The sequence below is a fragment of the Peromyscus californicus genome, unplaced genomic scaffold (genome assembly GCF_007827085.1).
Source record: "Peromyscus californicus insignis strain IS unplaced genomic scaffold, ASM782708v3 Scaffold_4__1_contigs__length_199733344, whole genome shotgun sequence".
Classification (NCBI taxonomy): domain Eukaryota; kingdom Metazoa; phylum Chordata; class Mammalia; order Rodentia; family Cricetidae; genus Peromyscus; species Peromyscus californicus.
Window position 1 is genome coordinate 50,410,015 of NW_026294562.1, and position 21,800 is coordinate 50,431,814.

The window sequence follows — 21,800 nt, forward strand, 5'->3', positions numbered from 1 at the left end:
TTCTTTCTTTCTTTCTTTCTTTCTTTCTTTCTTCCTTTCTTTTTTCTTTCTTTCTTTCTTTCTTTCTTTCTTTCTTTCTTTCTTTCTTTCTTTCTTTCTTTCTTTCTTTATCTATTTGTCAGATAAGTTATCTCCTGGTACTGCATGCAGCAACTGATCCTGTAAATGCTTTTCTCTCCATACCTGTCTATAAGGTCCAACAGAACCAATGTACCTTCAGATTGGTGTATTTTGCTTTAAATATTGAAATTAATTCACCAGTGAAGCACTCTCTTATGACTATTGCTACCATTCCTTCACTTGTTATGTGACCATTCATATTTTAAATTCTTCTGTAGTAGTTATTTTTGAGTTGCTTTTTATTATTTTTTTTATCTTCCTACTATTTGTTCTCATTTCATTTAATTGTATAAACTGTTTGCACAATGGTGATCACTATGTGACTTTAAGTCCATTCAGTTTCTGTAGTGTTGGTAATGATGTCTCCTTGCTCATGAGCTGTTTGGAATCTTTGATGCTAACAGTGACGGCTGAGCTAGAGTGGGGATGCAATGATGAAAACACCAACTATGATTCCTAGGTGGTAGGCCTTCCTTCCTCTGCTGAAGCAAGATCAGTCACATGATTGGCAGTAGCCAAGGGCTGGGGGACATGTCTCAAAGAAAGGCTCTCCTCTTCTATAAATGATTTGAGGCAGAAAACAAGAATCAGAATACTTTGTTGTGGACTCAAATAGACATTAATGACTTATACAATATGATCCTAATTATATTGTCATTTTCCACTTTCCATATTTAACTACAAATTTCTTTTTAAATATGTTTTTATGTTGTATGCATATGTTACATGGATGTTTGGCTGTGCACCACATGCATGTCTAGTACCCACAAAGATCAGAGGAGGGGGTCAAATAACCTGGAACTGAAGTTACATATGTTTATGAGATGCCATTTGGGTGGTGAGCACTAAACTCAGGTCTTCTACAGGACCAATTAGTGAGCTTAACTGCTGAGACATCTCTCAATCCTCCTATAAGAACTGAAGAAATGTTTCTTATTTGTCCTGGTAATCCTAGAAATAGGTATGTTATATGACACCTAAAAAATATATTGCTAACCTTTGAATGTTCATTCAGATTCAGTTTAACACACACACACACACACACACACACACACACACACACACACACGACAAAGTTATATTCCAAGTTGTCTTTCCATGTCTTTTTTTTATTGATAGACAACAGAGGGATATGAAAATGATGGGTTTATGTATCACAGGGGGCTTTATCTATGCTTAAAGGCAAAACAACAACAAAAACTGTTACAAATAGACCATATAATCACAAAAATACTTTATTTTGAAACAAACAGCATGTATAGTTCTTGAGACTTTATTGCAGGTCACTTGTTTCTATGTACTAATGAATAAATTTGATATGATGAAAGACCCATGCCAACACAGAGATTCTGAACACAGGGACCAAATGGTTAACAATTGTTGTTCACTATTAGGGGACAAGAAAATGTTACTCCTTTGTTCTACCACAATCCCCTGAAACATTATTTTAGATTTCCAAGAAATACCTGTGTCTCTTTGGCCACTATTTGCAGGTCTGAGCTTTGGATGATGCCAAGATCATGAAAATCAAGAGTGAGTCACTGAACACATCCATTCAACACATTACTGGTATTCACTTTTTAAACAGCCACATTTTAGGAACCTTTAGCATTGCTGCCTTGTGATGGCTGGATTTTCTGCATTAGCATGAAGATGGACTCTCTGCTGTAGAGCTCCAATTTTTTTTTTATTCTTAAGAAACTAATTGTTTCTCATATGCAGGGTTACACAGTGACTTTGATTTCGTGTTGGATCCATTATTTGAGTTACAAGACAGGAAAATCACATTCTAGAATAAAGAGCACATGTGATTTCAGATTACAAATGAATATATATACACAAATATATATATGTGTATACATTTAGGAAGGTAGATAGATACATAGACACATGTAGATACATGATAGAATTTCATTCAGTGTTGTACATAGAATTTTTAGCTGTTCCAAGATGGGAATACCACCTCATTAAGTTATGCACATATTTAATGCATATAATCTAATCTTCATTCTATACTCTAGCTAAGGATCTGGTTAGAGTAAACCTCTTTGGTTCAGTTACTGAAGACATGCACTCTGAGAGCTGGCTGAGAAGGGTTATACTCAATTATTAAACGTCATTGCCTTAGTATCTTTGATGTAGGAAAAATTCAAGTGTGCAATTGGTCTTTACCAAGTCAAGGATTTTAATGAGACTTGTCTCTGTAGGAGAAAGTATTCCTACTTAGAAGGGAGGCATCGGCTCCAGCAAACAACATAATCCCAGGAGACAAATTTAACTTCTTAGAGCCTCAGTTCCTTTGTTTGCAAAAGGGAAGGAAAGAACCAGGTGATGTGCTAGGGTCACCTGTTTTCATGTCCAGATAATCCACATCAGCTACACAATTAGCTTCTACCGCTTCACCTACTGTCCTACCTTCCTGTCCAAACCACCTGTTCACATCATGGTAACTGATTATTCTATCTGCATTCATGGCATAGATCAGCACATCCCAGAGGAACACCAGACAAGATTCTGGGAGGCCTGTAACATACTCACCCGAGAGAAGTCAGAGTGATCCTGTTCCCACCACAACATGGTAGTGAGCACAGCCATACCAAGTTCCAACACACTGCAGATCAGCATCAACAAGAGTGCTCCCTAAATTCAGGAGAAGAGAGTTTGGAGTGACTATGTCAGCTAAAGCCTGCATGCCTTGGTGGGAAGTGACTGTAGAGATGAAACCATCACCACTATCAGAGAGTGAAGAAAAGGACACCATGAAGAAGTGACATGGATTCCCCAAAACTAGGCTTAAATCGATGCCTGGTCTCTTCATTCCTTGAGGAGAAATGGGTAAAAAAGACAAACTAGATCTTGCTCCGGACGTCCCTTTTGGAACAATCGTGAGTACCCTTCCTTGCCCCAGACCCCATCCCTGGGCACCAGCCACTCCAGGGAAGACCTGCCCAACTCGGCCCCAGGTTCTGGCCACCGGGCAGGTTCCCTGCTAGCCCCACCGGGAAGGATCCCCTTCTCCAAGACCCCTGGCAGACCCTGCAGTCTCCACGCCCTGCCCCCACGCCCATCCGCCTGAGCCCCAAGCCTCTTCCTGAGACTTAGAGGCCGGCCCCCAGCTCCCATCTTGCTCCGGACGTCCCTTTTGGAACAATCGTGAGTACCCTTCCTTGCCCCAGACCCCATCCCTGGGCACCAGCCACTCCAGGGAAGACCTGCCCAACTCGGCCCCAGGTTCTGGCCACCGGGCAGGTTCCCTGCTAGCCCCACCGGGAAGGATCCCCTTCTCCAAGACCCCTGGCAGACCCTGCAGTCTCCACGCCCTGCCACCACGCCCATCCGCCTGAGCCCCAAGCCTCTTCCTGAGACTTAGAGGCCGGCCCCCAGCTCCCATCTTGCTCCGGACTTCCCTTTTGGAACACTGACTTCCCTTTTGGAACACTGGTCTGTCTGAACCAAGTGTGCGGATAAGGCCAAGAACGAACCACAAGGAGATGGGCAGACGTCAAGGCAGAAACATATACAACAAAATGAATAGCAATACAGCATCACCAGGCCCTAGCCCTCCTCCAACACCTAGACCAGAACATCAGAAATTGGAAGAAGCAGAAGAAAACAGCCTTATGAATGACATCATGAAGAAGCTAGAGGCTTGCGTAGAGGAAAAGACAAAAAAATGTGAAGAACGCTGTAAACAACTAGAGGAAAGGGCAAACAAATTAGAAGAAATCAATAAAGTCCTGGAAGAAAACAATAAAATACTGAGAGAAAATCAAGAAAAATCAATGAAACAAATGAAGGAAACAGTCCAAGACCTGAAAAGGGAAATAGAAAAAATGAAGAAGACACAAACAGAGGGAATGCTGGAAATAGAAAATCTGAGAAAACGATTGGGAACTTCAGATGCAAGTATAATCAACAGAATGCAAGAGATGGAAGAGAGGATCTCTAGCGTTGAAGATACAGTAGAAGAAATACATTCATCAGTCAAAGAAAACACTAAAACCAACAAAGTCATGAACCAAAATGTCCAAGAAATTTGGGACACCATGAAAAGACCAAACCTAAGAATAATAGGGGTCGAAGAAGGAGAAGAATACCAACTCAAGGGCACAGAAAATATATTCAACAAGATCATAGAAGAAAACTTTCCCAACTTAAAGAAGGAAATGCCTATGAAGATACAAGAAGCTTATAGAACACCAAACAGACTAGACCCCCAAAAAAAGTCCCCTCGCCACATAATAGTTAAACAACTAAACGTACAGAATAAAGAAAGAATATTAAGAGCAGCAAAGGAAAAAGGCCAAGTGACATATAAAGGCAAACCCATCAGAATAACACCCGATTTCTCAATGGAGACTTTGAAAGCCAGAAGAACCTGGACAGATGTAATGCAGACACTAAGAGACCATGGATGTCAACCTAGACTAATATACCCAGCAAAACTTTCAATCACCATAGATGGAGTAAACAAGACATTCCATGACAAAGCCAGATTTAAACAATACTTATCCACAAACCCAGCCCTACAGAAAGCACTAGAAGGAAAATTCCAACCTAAGGAAGTCAGATACACCCTCGAAAACACAGGCAACAGATAAAGCCACAGCAGTAAACCCCAACATATAGAAGTACCCACACATCACCACCAAAAAATAACAGGAATGAACAATCACTGGTCATTAATTTCCCTCAATATCAATGGACTTAATTCACCTATAAAAAGCCATAGGCTTACAAAATGGATACGAAAGCAGGACCCATCTTTCTGCTGCATACAAGAAACACATCTCAAATTCAAAGATAGACACTACCTAAAAATAAAAGGCTGGGAAAAGACTTTCCAATCAAACGGTCTTAAGAAACAAGCAGGTGTAGCCATCCTGATATCCAGCAAAATAGACTTCAAACTAAAATCAATCAAAAGAGATCAAGAAGGGCATTACATACTCATCACAGGAAAGATCCACCAAGATGAAGTCTCAATTCTGAATATTTATGCCCCAAACACAAGGGCACCCACATATGTAAAAGAAACATTACTAAAGCTTAAATCACATATAAAACCCCACACGTTAATAGTGGGAGACCTCAACACCCCACTTTCACCACTGGACAGATCTCCCAAATTGAAACTTAACAGAGAAATAAAGGACTTAACTGATGTCATGACTCAAATGGACTTAATCGATATCTACAGAACATTCCATCCTAACAAAAAAGAATATACCTTCTTCTCAGCACCCCATGGAACCTTCTCTAAAATTGACCACATACTTGGCCACAAAACAAATCTAAACAGATACAAAACAATTGGAATAACCTCCTGTGTTCTATCAGACCACCATGGTCTAAAGTTGGATTTCAACAACAACAAAAACTACAGAAAACCTGCAATCTCATGGAAACTGAATAATACCCAACTGAATCACCAATGGGTTAAGGAAGAAATAAAGAAAGAAATTAAAGACTTCCTAGAGATCAATGAAAATGAAGACACCACATATCCAAATTTATGGGACACTATGAAAGCAGTACTAAGAGGGAAATTCATAGCACTAAATGCCCACATAAATAAGTTGGAGAAATCTCACACTAGAGACTTAACAGCATACCTGAAAGCTCTAGAACAAGAAGAAGCACAATCTCCCAGGAAAAATAGACGCCAGGAAATTATCAAAGTGAGAGCTGAAATCAATAAAATAGAAACAAAGAGAACAATACAAAAAATTAATGAAACAAAGAGTTGGTTCTTTGAGAAAATCAACAAGATAGACAAGCCCTTATCCAAACTAACCAAAAGACAGAGAGAGAGCATCCAAATCAACAACATCAGAAATGAAAAGGGGGACATAACAACAGACATTGAGGAAATCCAGAGAATCATCAGGTCATACTTCAAAAACCTCTATTCGACAAAACTGGAAAACCTAAAAGAAATGGATAACTTTCTGGATAGGTACCACATACCTAAGTTAAATCAAGACCAGATAAACTATTTAAATAGTCCAATAACCCCTAACGAAATAGAAACAGTCATTAAAAGTCTCCCAACCAAAAAAAGCCCAGGACCAGATGGTTTCAGCGCAGAATTCTACCAGATCTTCAAAGAAGAGTTAATACCAATACTCTCTAAATTGTTCCACACAACAGAAACAGAAGGAACATTACCAAACTCCTTCTACGAGGCTACAATTACCCTAATTCCTAAACCAAACAAGGATACAACAAAGAAAGAGAACTACAGACCGATCTCCCTCATGAACATTGATGCAAAAATACTCAATAAAATACTGGCAAACAGACTCCAAGAACACATCAAAACAATTATCCACCATGATCAAGTAGGATTCATTCCAGGGATGCAAGGGTGGTTCAACATACGAAAGTCCGTCAATGTAATACACCATATAAACAAACTCAAAGAAAAAAACCATATGATCATCTCACTGGATGCAGAAAAGGCATTTGACAAAATCCAACACCCCTTCATGATAAAGGTATTGGAGCGATCAGGAATACAGGGAACATACCTAAACATAATAAAGGCAATTTACAGCAAGCCAACAGCCAACATCAAATTAAATGGAGAGAAACTCAAAGCAATTCCACTAAAATCAGGAACGAGGCAAGGCTGTCCACTCTCCCCATACTTATTCAATATAGTACTTGAAGTTCTAGCCAGAGCAATAAGACAACATAAGGAGATTAAGGGGATACAAATTGGAAAGGAAGAAGTCAAGCTTTCCCTATTTGCAGATGACATGATAGTATACTTGAGCGACCCCAAAGATTCCACCAAGGAACTGATACAGCTTATAAAAACCTTCAGCAACATAGCAGGATACAAGATCAACTCAAAAAAATCAGTAGCCCTCCTATATACAATGGACAAAGAAGCGGAGAAGGAAATCAGAGATACATCACCCTTTACTATAGCCACAAACGACATAAAATACCTTGGGGTAACACTAACCAAGCAAGTGAAGGACCTATATGACAAGAACTTTAAGTCCCTGAAAAAAGAAATTGAAGAAGATGTCAGAAAATGGAAAGATCTCCCATGCTCATGGATAGGCAGGACTAACATAGTAAAAATGGCAATCTTACCAAAAGCAATCTACAGATTCAATGCAATCCCCATCAAAATACCAACACAATTCTTCACAGACCTGGAAAAAATAATACTCAACTTCATATGGAAAAACAAAAAACCCAGGATAGCCAAAGGAATCCTGTACAATAACACAACTTCTGGAGGCATCACGATCCCTGACTTCAAGCTCTACTATAGAGCTACAGTAATAAAAACAGCTTGGTACTGGCATAAAAACCGACATGTGGACCAATGGAATCGAATTGAAGACCCTGACATTAATCCGCACACCTATGAACATATAATTTTTGACAAAGAAGCCAAAAGTGCACAATGGAAAAAAGAAAGCATCTTCAACAAATGGTGCTGGCAAAACTGGATATCAACATGTAGAAGGCTGCAAATAGATCCATATCTATCACCGTGCACAAAACTTAAGTCCAAGTGGATCAAGGACCTCAACATAAATCCAGCTACTCTGAACCTGCTAGAAGAGAAAGTAGGAAGTAGTCTTGAACGCATTGGCATAGGAGACTACTTCCTAAATAGAACACCAGTAGCACAGACTCTGAGACAAACAATCAATCAATGGGACCTCTTGAAACTGAGAAGCTTTTGTAGAGCAAAGGATACGGTCAACAAGGCAAAGCGACAGCCTACAGAATGGGAAAAGATCTTCACCAACCCCACATCTGACAGAGGACTGATATCCAGAATATATAGGGAATTCAAGAAATTAGACATCAAAATGCCCAACAGTCCAATTAAGAAATGGGCTATAGAACTAAACAGAGAATTCTCAACAGAGGAAACTCAAATGGCCGAAAGACATTTAAGGAACTGCTCAACATCCCTAATCATCAGGGAAATGCAAATCAAAACAACTCTGAGATACCACCTTACGCCTGTCAGAATGGCTAAGATCAAAAACACTGAAGACACCTTATGCTGGAGAGGATGTGAAGCTAGGGGAACTCTCCTCCACTGCTGGTGGGAATGCAAGCTTGTACAACCACTTTGGAAATCAATATGGCGCTTTCTTAGAAAATTGGGAATCAATCTCCCCCAAGATCCAGCTATACCACTCTTGGGCATATACCCAAGAAATGCTCAACCACACCATAAGAGCACTTGTTCAGTTATGTTCATATCAGCATTGTTTGTAATAGCCAGAACATGGAAACAACCCAGATGCCCTTCAACTGAAGAATGGATAAACAAAATGTGGTACATATACACAATGGAATACTACTCAGCAGAGAAAAACAATGGCATCATGAGGTTTGCAGACAAATGGATGGATCTAGAAAAAATCATCCTGAGTGAGGTAACCCAGACTCAGAAAGACAAACATGGTATGTACTCACTCATAGCAGGATACTAGACATGAAACAAGGATGACTTGTCTGCTACTCACATCACCAGGGAGGCTACCTGGAAAACAGGACCCCAAGAAAGACACAGGGATCACCCAATGACAGAGAAATGGAATGAGATCTACATGAACAGCCTGGACATGAGTGGGGGTAATGAAAGGCGAGGGTTGAGGGAAAGAGAGCTTGGGGGAGCGGGAGATCCCAGCTGGATCAACAACAGAGAGGGAGAACAAGGAATAGGAGACCATGGTAAATAAAGACCACATGAGAATAGGAAGAAGCAAAGTGCTAGAGAGGCCCACAGAAATCCACAAAGATACCCACACAACAGACTGCTGGCAGAGGTCGAGAGACAGCCTGAACTGACCTACTCTGGTGATGGGATGGCCAAACACCCTAATTGTTGTGCTAGAAACCTCATCCAACTACTGAGGGATCTGGATGCAGAGATCCATGACTAGGCCCCGGGTGGATCTCTGCGAGTCCAATTAGCGAGAATGAGGAGGGTTTATATGAGCGAGAATTGTTGAGACCAAGGTTGGATAAAGCACAGGGACAAATAGCCAAATGAATGGAAACACATGAACTATGAACCAATGGCTGAGGGGTCCCCACTGGATCAGGCCCTCTGAATGGATGAGACAGTTGATTGGCTTGATCTGTTTGGGAGGCATCCAGGCAGTGGGACCAGATCTTGTGCTCATTGCATGAGTTGGCTGTTTGAAACCTGGGGCCTATGCAGGATTGTTTGGCTCGGCCTGGGAGGAGGGGACTAGACCTACCTGGACTGAGTCTACCAGGTTGACCTCAGTCTGTGGGGAAGGCTTTGCCCTGGAGGAGATGGGAATGGGGGGGGGGGGTTGGGGGGAAGGTGAGGGGGACGGGAGGGGGGAGAACAAGGGAATCCGTGGCTGATATGTAGAACTGAATTGTATTGCAAAATAAATTAATAAAAAAAAAAAAAAAAAGAAATAAAAAAAAAAAAAGACAAACTAAGTCAATGAAGCTGTTTCATGCCACTGCTTCTCATCTTCTCACCTTGGGTAGGGATCCCTGACTACCCTGTTCACATCAATGAGGGAGAAGAGAGGACTAGAGACTGCCAGGACAATCAGCAGTTCCTGCTCTTGACTCCCTTAATGGGAAGCTGAGCAAGTCTCTGCTTCTCTGGCTTCTGGCAGCTCACTTATCATATATGTGTATATTTCTTCCACAGAGACTTGTGAGGGCAAGTGATGTTCTGACTGTGCCAGCTGTTTGTAAAAGTCATCACCGATAGAACCTTCTTCTTTGGGTTATAATTCTTTGGCCTTTTTGCAATGGTAAAATGCAGAAAAACAACCCAATTTCTGTAGTTTGTAACATCACAAATCAGTCCCCAAAGTGCCTAGGTTAAGAAAACACAGTCCTTGACTTCTGTCTTTATGAAGGCTGCTTGATAGGAAGGAAGATGAATGTCATACTTTACACTCTTCATTTGTGCACACACAGGCAGAGAGGAGATAGAGCATGCCTCCATTACCTAGACACTGTCCCAGCAAATACACTCAACCCACTCTCTGACTTACAATGTGAAACTATCCCAACATGTTCTCATGCTTTGTGGTCCATGCAGATTCCTCCTCAATGCTTCAGGTTTCTAAAGTCAGGCTTAGTTATTCCAGATGGTAATTTACTCCCATTGTTCTGTATCTAATTTGAATATACCCTTTCTTATTGTGGTTTCTTAATAAGGAAGACTCACTGAGTCCAACTCTGCAAGGAACTGAGAAAGCCTGAGGTTGACCAGACTTGACCATCTGGCCACTATCCAGATTGCTTTTTCTTACTTTTATTGTCCAAAGGGAATAAATATTCTGCAGTATCTTCACTGTTGTCTTTCCAGATTTTCTCTCTAGGTGTTAGGGGCTAAATGTATGTCCTTGGATGTTCTGACAGAAGGTATATTATTACTATTAGTCATATTGCATTACTTCCTTCTAAGAAAAAGGAATGGGTCAAAGTCCTTGGTTTGAGCTCTCATAATTCATGCTTCTAAAGTTGAAACTTTATTTTCCATTTTTAAGAAGCTCTAATAAAAACCTTTATGATTTCATCCCCTACATTATTTGGGAATTTTCCCACAACTTCTCACTATTACCATGTAAACCCTTATTCTAGACTTTTAATCCCATGCTCTTCTTTGCCTTTACTTTATTCAGCCCTGACTTTCCCCTAAGAACTCCAACCAGACAGAATGAAAGATTTTCAAAGATAGGAAAAAGATCATTATTTTGTAAAAACTAAAAACTTTCAATGCAGTCTTTAGAAATACTTACAGTCAAAACAGCCTTGGGGGTAGAGCAGTCATTGCTGACTTCGAAGGAATGATGGTAGTAAAACTGTTGAGTTGGTTTAGGTGACTTGTTCTGCTCACACTGCTCTGAGGCAGGATGCAAACCAGCCAGGCTGACAGAGAGGATAATGATGCCGATGAAAGCAAATAAAACACTCAGGATGTTCATAGTCAGGCTGCCGTCCACCTGAAATGAGCAACAGGTTACGCTTACACCTTTTTTCCAAGATGTTGCACCACAATTCTTCATTTGTCTTCATTAGGAGCTGAGAGATTAATAATTTATTTCCCTATTCTCCCTAAGTCGTAATTGTGATCACTAGAAAGAGGAGAGGCCCTGCTTTTCCATCCTTATGTTCCCTATGCTCCATTTCCTAGATAATATTTGCTCAGACCACTTTACCCAACCTCTACAATATGTATCTGGCCCAAAGAATGTCTAGGAACACACCAACCCAAAGCGTAAATGGCAGTTGGGTGGGCAAACAGGATTTCAATAAAGAGAAAGAATATATTCCCTTGGAAAATCTTCACCCATGACTTTTAATAGAACCCCTCAATGAAAAACTGGAAAATTTTCAAGACAGTGTGAGCAAAGGAGGTGGTGCAGACACCAGCTGTGTTTCCTGTCCCTCCACATCCCCAGTGCTGTAGTTTGGAATTCTTGCAGCCTGAGACCCAAGTATTAAAGACCTGGTCCCCAGGTAAATGTTACTGTGAGATGTCAGAACCTCTAGGAAGTACTGGGCCTCACCTCCTGATCAGAGGTTGGTCATCAGAGAAGAACCTACAAAGGGGGTATATCAGAAATGGTACCTTCATCTTAATCTCTCTTTTCTCCCTTACTGCCGTGTGGCACACAGCTTTGCAATCTCAGCATGAGACACTCACTGCCTATCTCCAAGCTCAGAACAAATGGATCCACCAAAAGCATGCACTATTGAACCTCCAAATTTTGAGCCCAAACAAAGCATTCCTCTTTTGGATTTGAGTTATCCCAAGAGTTGAACTTGGATACACCTAATACCACCTAATATACTCAGAATAACATACTCTGACCACACCCCACACATGGATGCATCAACCACACAGAAAAGGCAGGTAAAGCAGTTCATTCCTGAATACTACCTCAGAAGCTCATATGACGAATGTTGAGTGTGGGGACTTTGTTCTCAGTGTCAAGTAGGCTTTGAAAGTCTGGAAAGGCTTATGATTGGCTATAACCAGGGCCATGTGTAGGTGGATGTAGATAGAAATCTAGACATGTGACTAAGGATATTGTCATTTGTGGACACAGTGCGAGACAGAAAGAAACAGATTTGGAATTAGATGTTGGTAAATTGAGGCCACAGTGCCAGAGTTCCACGGTCTTTCATTGTTCTTGAGTACTCATTCCCAATGTTCACTTTGGATCTCATCTCTACAATGTTCATAGTGTCAGCAAAATAAATAAACTTTTCTCAATAGTGGCTTCCTTTCTTCCTCAACTTACAGAAAATGAAAGTTGAGCTAAGACCTGTCTGAAAGCTATGGTTACAGGTAAGTATTTCCAGGGTGTACCAAGGTATCTTGCACTGGAGTGTGATTTAATTTCAGGATACTTATATTTTAGACTGATTGTACAAATCACTCATGATTTGATGCTTTTGAGTGCTACTTTCCACAAATAGTGACTAAAGTCAAACTCTTGGACTCCTCTAACAATTGTTGATATCAGGATGCTGATCGTATGTATGTTCTTAGAACAAACTAGGTTTATTCTAGCTGACATTCTTCTTTAGTTTCCATACATAGGATGAAAAGAACATTCTCCAGCATAGCTTAAATGTCTTTCATGAGCCTTATTCTACCTAGAGACCACCTATATCCTCCATTGTTTTAGATGTGGTATTTTACCACAGCAACAGAAAAGTAAGTAGTACTCTGTATATTTGAGAGACTGGTTTAGTCAGATCTTAACTACTGAATCCCCAAGATGTTGCATTACATGGTATTCTCTTCCATGACTTCCTGAATCAACTCCTTGAGGAATGTGATTTGACTGATGACTAAGTGTATCTTTACATATCTCAAAAAATTCTTCCTATAGTCCGTCTTTCTTCCCTCAGTGACTTCAGTTTTCCCCTGGAAAAAGTTAAAAGTCAGTAAAGCCGAATGATTAGCCAAAACACATAACTACTGAGACTTTCTGAATTCAAATATTCTGTTCAAAAATGCATACTCAATCCCAGCAAAAACATTACCTTTATGGAGATATAAATGAGAGATGATTCTCACGTGAACATTTTGTCTGGGACTTTTCATGGATTTTAAGTGGTGAGATTATATAGTATACCCACAACAAATACAACTCTTTAAAAACAAGGACATTAGCTTCATTACTAAAGAGTAAAATTTGAAAGCTTTTATGTTAGACTTTTCATTGCTATGACAAAATGCCTCATATAAACAACTTAAGCACCAAAATATATTTTGTTCACAGGTTCAGAGTCTCAGCCCATCATTGTGGGGTTGGTGTGGCAGAACAGAACAGCTCACAGCATGGTAGTCATGGTTGCCATGGTGGTCGTGGAAGCAGAGTGAGAGGATATCTATGCTAAGCACATTTCAACTTCCCCTGTTTATTCCATCTGGGTATTTATGCTAAGGAATGACAGTATCACATTTTGGAAATAGAACAGCCTGGGAGGTCTTTATTAATCTCCTAGATGCTCCTCAATCAGGTCAAGTTGATGATCAAGGTTAATTATCAGAGCCTGCTGCCTACACAATGGGATCATAAGAAAGCAGGAGTTTTACATGAGATTCCTTGGCACTGGTCTCGGGCATAAGGCACACTATAATTTTGGTCACCATGACAGGAAGAATATGCTCTAAACAGGGATATGGAGAACCCAGAATTAGCCCATGTAGAGAACAAGTAATTATTATTTTTTCATTTTTTTATTTTTTTTAAATTTTATAATTTAATTTAATTTTACATATCAGCCACGGATTCCCAGTTTGTAATTTCAACGTGGAAAGCTTGGCCGTGAAGGGTCTGGGTTTCATCACCATTGGTGCGGGTTGTGACTCTTGTACTCACCAAAGACTTGGTTGACCTTGTCTTCGTGATAACTGACAGAATTCCAGAGATGATAAACTGCTCAGACAAGAGAAAAGTATTATCACATCAATTTCTATGTACAAAGTGACTATAGCATTACTCTCTGGGTTTTATGACAAACTTCCATGGGAAATCCTCAAAGAACAAATGACCAATGATAAACTTGGGTTCCCAGAGGAGTATCATTGCCCATGTACTATTCAGAAAACACAAGACTAGGTAGATTAGAACAGAAATCTATCCCATTAAAATTGATAAAAAAAAACTTTAAGAGGTAATAAAAACATATTTTGTTAATTTGAAAGGAAAATTTCAGAATCAGATGCTTTTTAGATCCTGAGGCATTGGCCTACAGGGAGAGAGAATGGAAAACAGCTATGGGATTTTTGTCCCCTCTTTCATTAAAAGAGCTATGCCACTCTGTATAAACTATGCAAACTTCTCTCAGTAAATCTCATTTGAACATGTTGCAGTATCTTTTTAACATGCAGTTTTCAATGTGCTAGTATTTTCTCGAGGAGTTTTGCAGCTACCATCCTTTAGAATGTTGGCCCACTATCCATTTCCGGTCATGCTCTTGGCTGGCATTACACCATTATCCTAGTGTCAAGACAAGGCTGGTGTCCTAAAATGAGTTTGGGAGAGTACATCTTTCTTCAGATTTTTGTGATAGTTTGAGATCAACTTGCACTAGTTTTGTTGTTGTTGTTTTGTTTTGAATAAGGGAAGATATTAACAAGCACAGAAGAAAAGAAATAGAACTTTCAGTGGCTGGTCCTAGAGACTATGCGAAATGAGAACAAAAGGAAGCATAAGGTTGGATGATGAGAAACCCTTAACATGATTCAGAAAATCAAGAAATAGTTTCTCTCATCCAATAAATTAAAGGAAATCAAGTAGCAAACAATCTTTAGAAATGTTAAAAAAAGCTAGAAATTTTATGATTTCTATTCTCCAAAGTTAAGTAGCTTATCCACATAAATGAATGCTGAGTCTTTATCTCTGTGATGCTAGGGTCTGTGCGTTCTATGCATGTGTTCAACTGCTGAGCTACATCCACAGCCTCACATGCAGAGTCTTTCAATATGACTCTTTTATTTATTAAAAAATAAATAAAACTAACAGTTACCAAGTGCCTCTATTAATGCAACGGATGCTAGTGATATGTAAAGAGCACAATATGGAGAGGAGGAAAAAATAAAGTAACAGCCTGACCTAGGAATCACCACATCAGCCCCATGATCCAGGTTAAGTCAACAGTGAAATGATGTAAACAGTATGCACCCTTCATAGAACCAGACAGTATGGCATATCACTGCTGTCACCTGAACAGTCACCATTCTGTGCTCACTTAAAGATTAAGAAGATATCAGACAAATTCAAACGTAGAAATATTTCACAAAATCCTAACCAGCACAACTCAGAAACTGTCAAAGTCACCAAGGATAGGGAAAGCCTGAGAAGATCCAAATGAGGAAGTCTAGTGGAGACTCTGGAACAACTAGTGGAATGCAGTGTCTTTGAATGGAACCTGGGACAGAGGACATTCATGAAAAACTGGTGGAATCAGACGTTGTATTGGCCTGAGATGACTAACGCAAAAATCATCGGCACAACAGAAGGAAAGGTAGAGCTGTGGATGCATCAAAGAAAGAAACATAGGAAAGGAGGAAAAAAAAAACATTTCTGAGCGGCAGTAAGCCGATGGGAAGCCACAGAGACAGGAAACCTCACTTGTGCCTGAGACTCATCCAAATCAATCTAGAGGAGAGCTGTCCTCTGAGACAAGGATCTTCGTGTTCTCCTGACCCCAGACATAGAGCAGTCTCTGAAGAATTTCTAGTCTATCACCTCACGTGCTTCCAACAGAGCCAGATTCTAAAAATGATTCTTCCTGCAGTATGGTCCACTGGGTGTCAATGCACTATACAGAAAGCTCTAGACCATGTGGATTCCACTCTCTGGACTTTTCCCTAAACCTACTCAGCCTCTATACTCATCATAGCTCAACAGGTTGAGATGAAAAGGTGATATTAACAGAAATGCTTATTTGAAGTAGATGAATAGAATCTTCAGAATGGTATAACCTCTTCCCTAATACATCAGGATTGTCTGTGGGTGATATACAGAAGAACAAAATCTACCATCGACCTCGTTCTCAAAGTAAACAGAAATTGAGATAGGTGACCTCTCCTTCCTCTGTTCTCCCCAGCTGGCTCCCCATAAAACTCTACTTACAAACAAGGCTCCTACAAATGGATAGCCAGATTTTAACAGGACAGAAAACACTGGGGTAAAGTGTGGGACTGTGGGGACAGATGCCAAAATGATGCCGAGACTCAACACCATCACACCACACATGATCTGGATCGCCTGTTGAAGGAAGAGAGATGGGAGATTAAAGTCAGCAATGACAAGCAGAACCTCTCCACTCCTCCCATGGTGCTGATGTATTTTCACCTTCTACAACATCACTGTTAGCACTGCAAAATCTCTGGGGTGTGAAAGAGGAAAGTTCATTCTGTAGGGCATGTGGTTCTGCCACAGCCTCAGGCCACCTTCAGGTATTTTTGTCTACACCCCCCTGGCATGCTCAAGACCCTTCCTAGCATCTCCTGGCTGGGGCTGAGCTTTGAGTCCCCAGTTAGTCAGTCTCCTGCTCCCTCTAGTGGGAAGAAGAGTGATCTGAAAGTCCTTCCACCCTGAGCACTTTCTGGTGGAAACCTCTTCCTCCTCACCCAGAGCCCATAGAACACATCATACAACCAGCCTATCTGCCCAGCTCCACAGAGGTTTCCGTCCATGTGTCTGGGGGTCCCTAGCCTCTGTACTAAAGGGCAATTTTTGTCTTCCTGACATCCTCCTTTCCCTCACAGACTCACAGCCCTATAAGTTTGGTTAAGCAATTTTTAAAGTTTTGTTACATGTAGTTCAAAGGAATCCAGATGATGGTATGCCCAAGGCAAGGCCATCAGTTCCATTAAGTTCTGAAACTGGGTGATACAGAGGCCCATGAAGATAGTGTTAGGACAGACAACACTGAAAAACAGCACAAAATTGTTGCTAGAGTTTTCCTGCCTGGCCCACAGTCAGGACAAATCTCTCTCACCCGCCAGTCCCAAGCCGCTCAAACCCGATCAAATAAACACAGAGACTTATATTGGTTTCAAACTGTATGGCCGTGGCAGGCTTCTTGCTAACTGTTCTTACAGCTTAAATTAATCCATTTCTATTAATCTATACCTTGCCACGTGGCTTGTGGCTTACCGGTACTTTACATCTTCCTTATCCTGATGGCGGCTGGCAGTGTCTCCCTCCCCAGCTTTCTGTTCTCTCAGTATTCCTCTCTGTTAGTCCCGCCTATACTTCCTGCCTGGCCACTGCCAATCAGTGATTTATTTATTGACCAATCAGCAACACATTTGACATACAGACCATCCCACAGCACCTCCCCTTTTCTTTTCTTAAAAAGGAAGGTTTTAACCTTTACACATCTCCAAAGTCAGCTTGGTATATTTGGGAATTTGGGCGTAGCTTCTCTTACTACTTCCTGCTGGAGGGGGGCGCTGTATCTTCTGGGGAAACAAAGAAAATTTTAGGATCATGGAGTAGTCTGTGAGGCTGTATCATCTGAGCCAGTTGTCTTGAAACGGTTCTGGATGTTGGATCATCTGGGCCATGGTGTCATCGGAGACCTTTCAGGGGGTCTTGGCTGGTCAAACCTGATGTATCTTACTCTGGAACAAATCCATAGCCTCTTGCTTTCTGTGGAAACAAAAGAGACTCTTTTCCAAAGCAACATATCCTTACATCCAGATTTTGAAGTCAAAGTATCTTTAAAATATACGTACTGGTTTAACTCAGCTTCCTTTACAATCAAACATCTCTCTGTAGTTAAGAATCCCAAAGACAACACAATCCAGACTCTCTGTGTAATAGTCATCTCTACGTGGGTTATTTTTTATATTAATTTTACTGTCTCTTTAAAGACTTTATTTTTTAAAACCATGTATTTGTTTCTATACTGTATATATCACCTTTTTTTGTCTCTTTCAAGCCTACGTATATTTTACACACATTTTAAACTATTACATCTGAATCTGTCTTATTGTGAATCTATTGTTTTAAGCTACAGCAGCTGTGGCTGCTGGCTCCGCCCACCGCAGCTTCCCAACATGGCGTGGTACTTTACCACCAGCTCTGGGAGCTATCGTGGGTCTATGCTTTTATCCAAGCAGCGTGTAGCCCAGAAACCTCTTTTTTTGTTTTGTAGTAGCAAAGGCTAAATCCACAATGTAGCTTAATGTGCCACTTGCAGAGGCCTCATTCCCGCCATACTGCAGGTCGAGCGCGCACGCCAGCAACCCGCCAGTAGCTCAAACCGGCAGCTGCCGCTCATTTGAGAGAGACAATTAGGAAGCTGTTTTTAGCTCCGTTTTAGAATCTTTTTTCTCAGGTTTTAGGTGGAAACTCTTGCCACCACGTTGGACGCCATTTGTTGCTAGAGTTTTCCTGCCTGGCCCACAGTCAGAACAAATCTCTCTCACCCGCCAGTCCCAAGCCGCTCAAACCCGATCAAATAAACACAGAGACTTATATTGGTTTCAAACTGTATGGCCGTGGCAGGCTTCTTGCTAACTGTTCTTACAGCTTAAATTAATCCATTTCTATTAATCTATACCTTGCCACGTGGCTTGTGGCTTACCGGTACTTTACATCTTCCTTATCCTGATGGCGGCTGACAGTGTCTCCCTCCCCAGCTTCTTGTTCTCTCAATTTTCCTCTCTGTTAGTCCCGCCTATACTTCCTGCCTGGCCACTGCCAATCAGTGATTTATTTATTGACCAATCAGCAACACATTTGACATACAGACCATCCCACAGCACAAAATATATGTTCTTTCTCATATCTTTCGTTTACCCAAAAACGTGCCTTTAGTTAGTTGGGATGAGCACAGAGGGACAAACAAATGGTGTTTTTGTGCCATCTCTTCTCTCTAAAGAGGAGAAGGGTATTCTACACTCAATGAGCACCGATAATGTATCTACAAACTATTTTTATAAATGAAATACTAACAAGTACTCTCCAAAAATGAAAACAAAAAATTATTTAAATAACAAAATCTCAGTGACTCATTTTTGCAATAAGGGGAAATACTTGTCAATTTTTGGAAAGTCTTAGAGATATAAGCAGCTTACCAAAGGCTTTCTACTAGTCTACAGACCACTCTGTGATCACTGTGTCAAAACCAAAGGCTTTCCATACCCCAAATCTATTTCTAGTCTTAAGACACAGTGTCTCCTCTCTCTGCCCTCCACCCACCCTAGAGCATTCTGAGTTGGATTTAACGCAATCACTTTGACCTCTGCCTTTAGATATTTCTTCAGGCTCTCTTGCCTCTGCTCAGTAGGCTGGGGCTTGTCTGTTTGGGGAAAGTTGGCTCCATTTGGTGAAATCACTGTAACAGTCTCATTGGTCACAATTTGTGGGATCATGATAGAGCTTCCACAGCTGGAAGAGAAAATGCACTGAGCTCTTTAAAAGAACTGTGATCATTGTAGGAGTTTTATTGTTTTACTTTGCTTGTTTGGTTGGTTAATTGGTTTTGTTTTATGTTTGGTTGTTTGCTTTTGTTTACCTATTAGTTTGAGAGAGAGAGGGAGAGAGAGAGAAAGAGAGAGAGAGTATGAAGTTTAATGGGAAGAGAGGACCAGAATATATTGCATGAATTTTCAATAAAAAATTAAATACTTTACTCTGAATCCAAAAATATCCAACCAACCAACAAAACAAAAAACCCAACAAACCATGCTCCCAGGTTCTGCTGCCACCTCCCAGACTGTGCATCTCTCTGGATTCTTGGACCTGTCCTCTGTCAGAAGAAGCTGGTGGTACAGAGAAATGAAAAACCACTATACCTTGGGTTCCTGAGGTCTTTCCTCATAGTATTAGACATGGCCCACTGATTTTTTTTCAGATAATAAACACATCATAGGAAGGGACAGCATGAATTCCCAGAGGTTCCTGTGTTCATACCTAAGTGTTCACACATAATTTGCAAAATGTAGCTCCAGCTCTTTCCTCAATTCTACCTACTTCAAGTGCATTTTCTTTATTCAATGACTTTCACCTTCAGCTTACTCTGCTCATCATGAGATATTAAAATTCAACCTTCAATGTTTTGTAATTCATGCTAAATAGCACTCAAAATACTTAATTCTATTTGTGTATTTTGTGTGTCTAAAAGAACTGCTTTTAGAATTAGCACTTCATATTTTATCATATTTTTGTAGAAGTGATCTTGCAGTATTTTCAATCCTCAAAACAATCCTTTCTCTCAATGAACAAAATCATAATCAGTAAGAAAATCCAGAGTCAAAGTTTTGATGTACATGTGGAAGTAATTCACGTTTGTATGATGACATAAAATCAATGTGAAACAAATATTTAAAGGTCTTATTATTACTCAGTTGCCTACACACAGTTGGGTGCTGGACCCCAGCTGTCTCTGACTCTGGTTCCTCTCCCATTTTTGTCATCTGTCAATGGCATCCTGTTTCTGATTTTCTTTAGTGTGAAGAAGCATCTGGATGCAGTGGTGTGGGGTCCTGAAGTCATAATAATCTGAGGTTCAAGTTTAGAACCATGTCCTTGTTAACTGGAAGAACCAAGTTGCCTGTGGAATTGGTTTCTAAGCTCAGCTTGGTGTTGTGGGATATTTTGATGGCACTTTGACCCACCCAAGCCTGCCCAATAAAGTTATACCTTGAATCAGGGGCCAGAGCCAGTGACTAGCTGACTGGAATTGGCCATAGGGAAGCCAGGAATTTGGATAGTGAAGATGTACAGGGAGGAAAGAGTAGGGAATGGAGTTTGAGCTTCCTCTTAGTACTGAGACGAGAAAAAAAAGACGTGTCTCTTATGGTGTTTCTGACCCTTAGAAAACTGGGAATCCATCTCCCCCAAGATCCAGCTATACCACTCTTGGGCATATACCCAAGGAATGCTCAACCACACCACAGGAGCACTTGTTCAGCTATGTTCATATCAGCATCCTTCGTAATAGCCAGAACATGGAAACAACTTAGATGCCCTTCAACTGAAGAATGGATAAACAAAATGTGGTACATATACACAATGGAATACTACTCAGCAGAGAAAAACAATGACATCATGAGGTTTGCAGACAAATGGATGGATCTAGAGAAAATCATCCTGAGTGAGGTAACCCAGACTCAGAAAGACAAACATGGTATGTACTCACTTATAGGAGGATACTAGATGTGGAACAAGGATGACTGGACTGCTACTCACATCACCAGGGAGGCTACCTGGAAAACAGGACCCCAGGAAGTACATGGGGATCACCCAATTACAGAGAAATGGAATAAGATCTACATGAACAGCCTGGACATGAGTGGGGGTAGTGAAGGGCGAGGGTAGAGGGAGAGAGAGCTTGGGGGAGCAGGAGATCCCAGCTGGATCAACAACAGAGAGGGAGAAAAAGGAATAGGAGACCATGGTAGATGAAGACCACATGAGAATAGGAGGAAGCAAAGTGCTAGAGAGGCCCCCAGAAATCCACAAAGATACCCCCACAACAGACTGCTGGCAATGGTCGAGAGACAGCCCGAACTGACCTACTCTGGTGATGGGATGACCAAACACCCTAATTGTTGTGCTAGAAACCTCATCCAACTACTGAGGGATCTGGATGCAGAGATCCATGGCTAGGCCCCGGGTGGATCTCTGGGAGTCCAATTAGCG

The 21,800-nt window shown here is 40.9% G+C and overlaps 1 protein-coding gene across 1 annotated transcript; it reads right to left on the minus strand.

Annotated features, from left to right (window-relative positions):
• Window positions 1-1,341: 1,341 nt before the first annotated feature.
• LOC128094824 (membrane-spanning 4-domains subfamily A member 6B-like) lies at window positions 1,342-20,872 on the minus strand. Its single transcript, XM_052713397.1, has 7 exons — window positions 19,383-20,872; window position 19,261; window positions 16,272-16,406; window positions 14,013-14,069; window positions 10,911-11,114; window positions 2,659-2,760; window positions 1,342-1,909 (listed from the first exon to the last, which is right to left on the minus strand). The coding sequence occupies exons 1-7, from the start codon at window positions 19,526-19,528 to the stop codon at window positions 1,814-1,816; spliced, it is 741 nt and encodes a 246-aa protein (XP_052569357.1). The 5' UTR covers window positions 19,529-20,872; the 3' UTR covers window positions 1,342-1,813.
• Window positions 20,873-21,800: the final 928 nt, after the last annotated feature.

What these genes read in the sequence shown, in the direction of transcription:
- LOC128094824 (XM_052713397.1), bottom strand. Translation starts at nt 19,528, where the DNA reads ATGATCCCACAAATTGTGACCAATGAGACTGTTACAGTGATTTCACCA. An exon ending in CATTTGTAGGAGCCTTGTTT is followed by an intron (nt 14,070 to 16,271) that starts GTAAGTAGAGTT and finishes TTGTCTGAGCAG; the next exon opens with TTTATCATCTCTGGAATTCT. An exon ending in ATCACTCTGACTTCTCTCGG is followed by an intron (nt 1,910 to 2,658) that starts GTGAGTATGTTA and finishes TCTTTATTCTAG; the next exon opens with AATGTGATTTTCCTGTCTTG.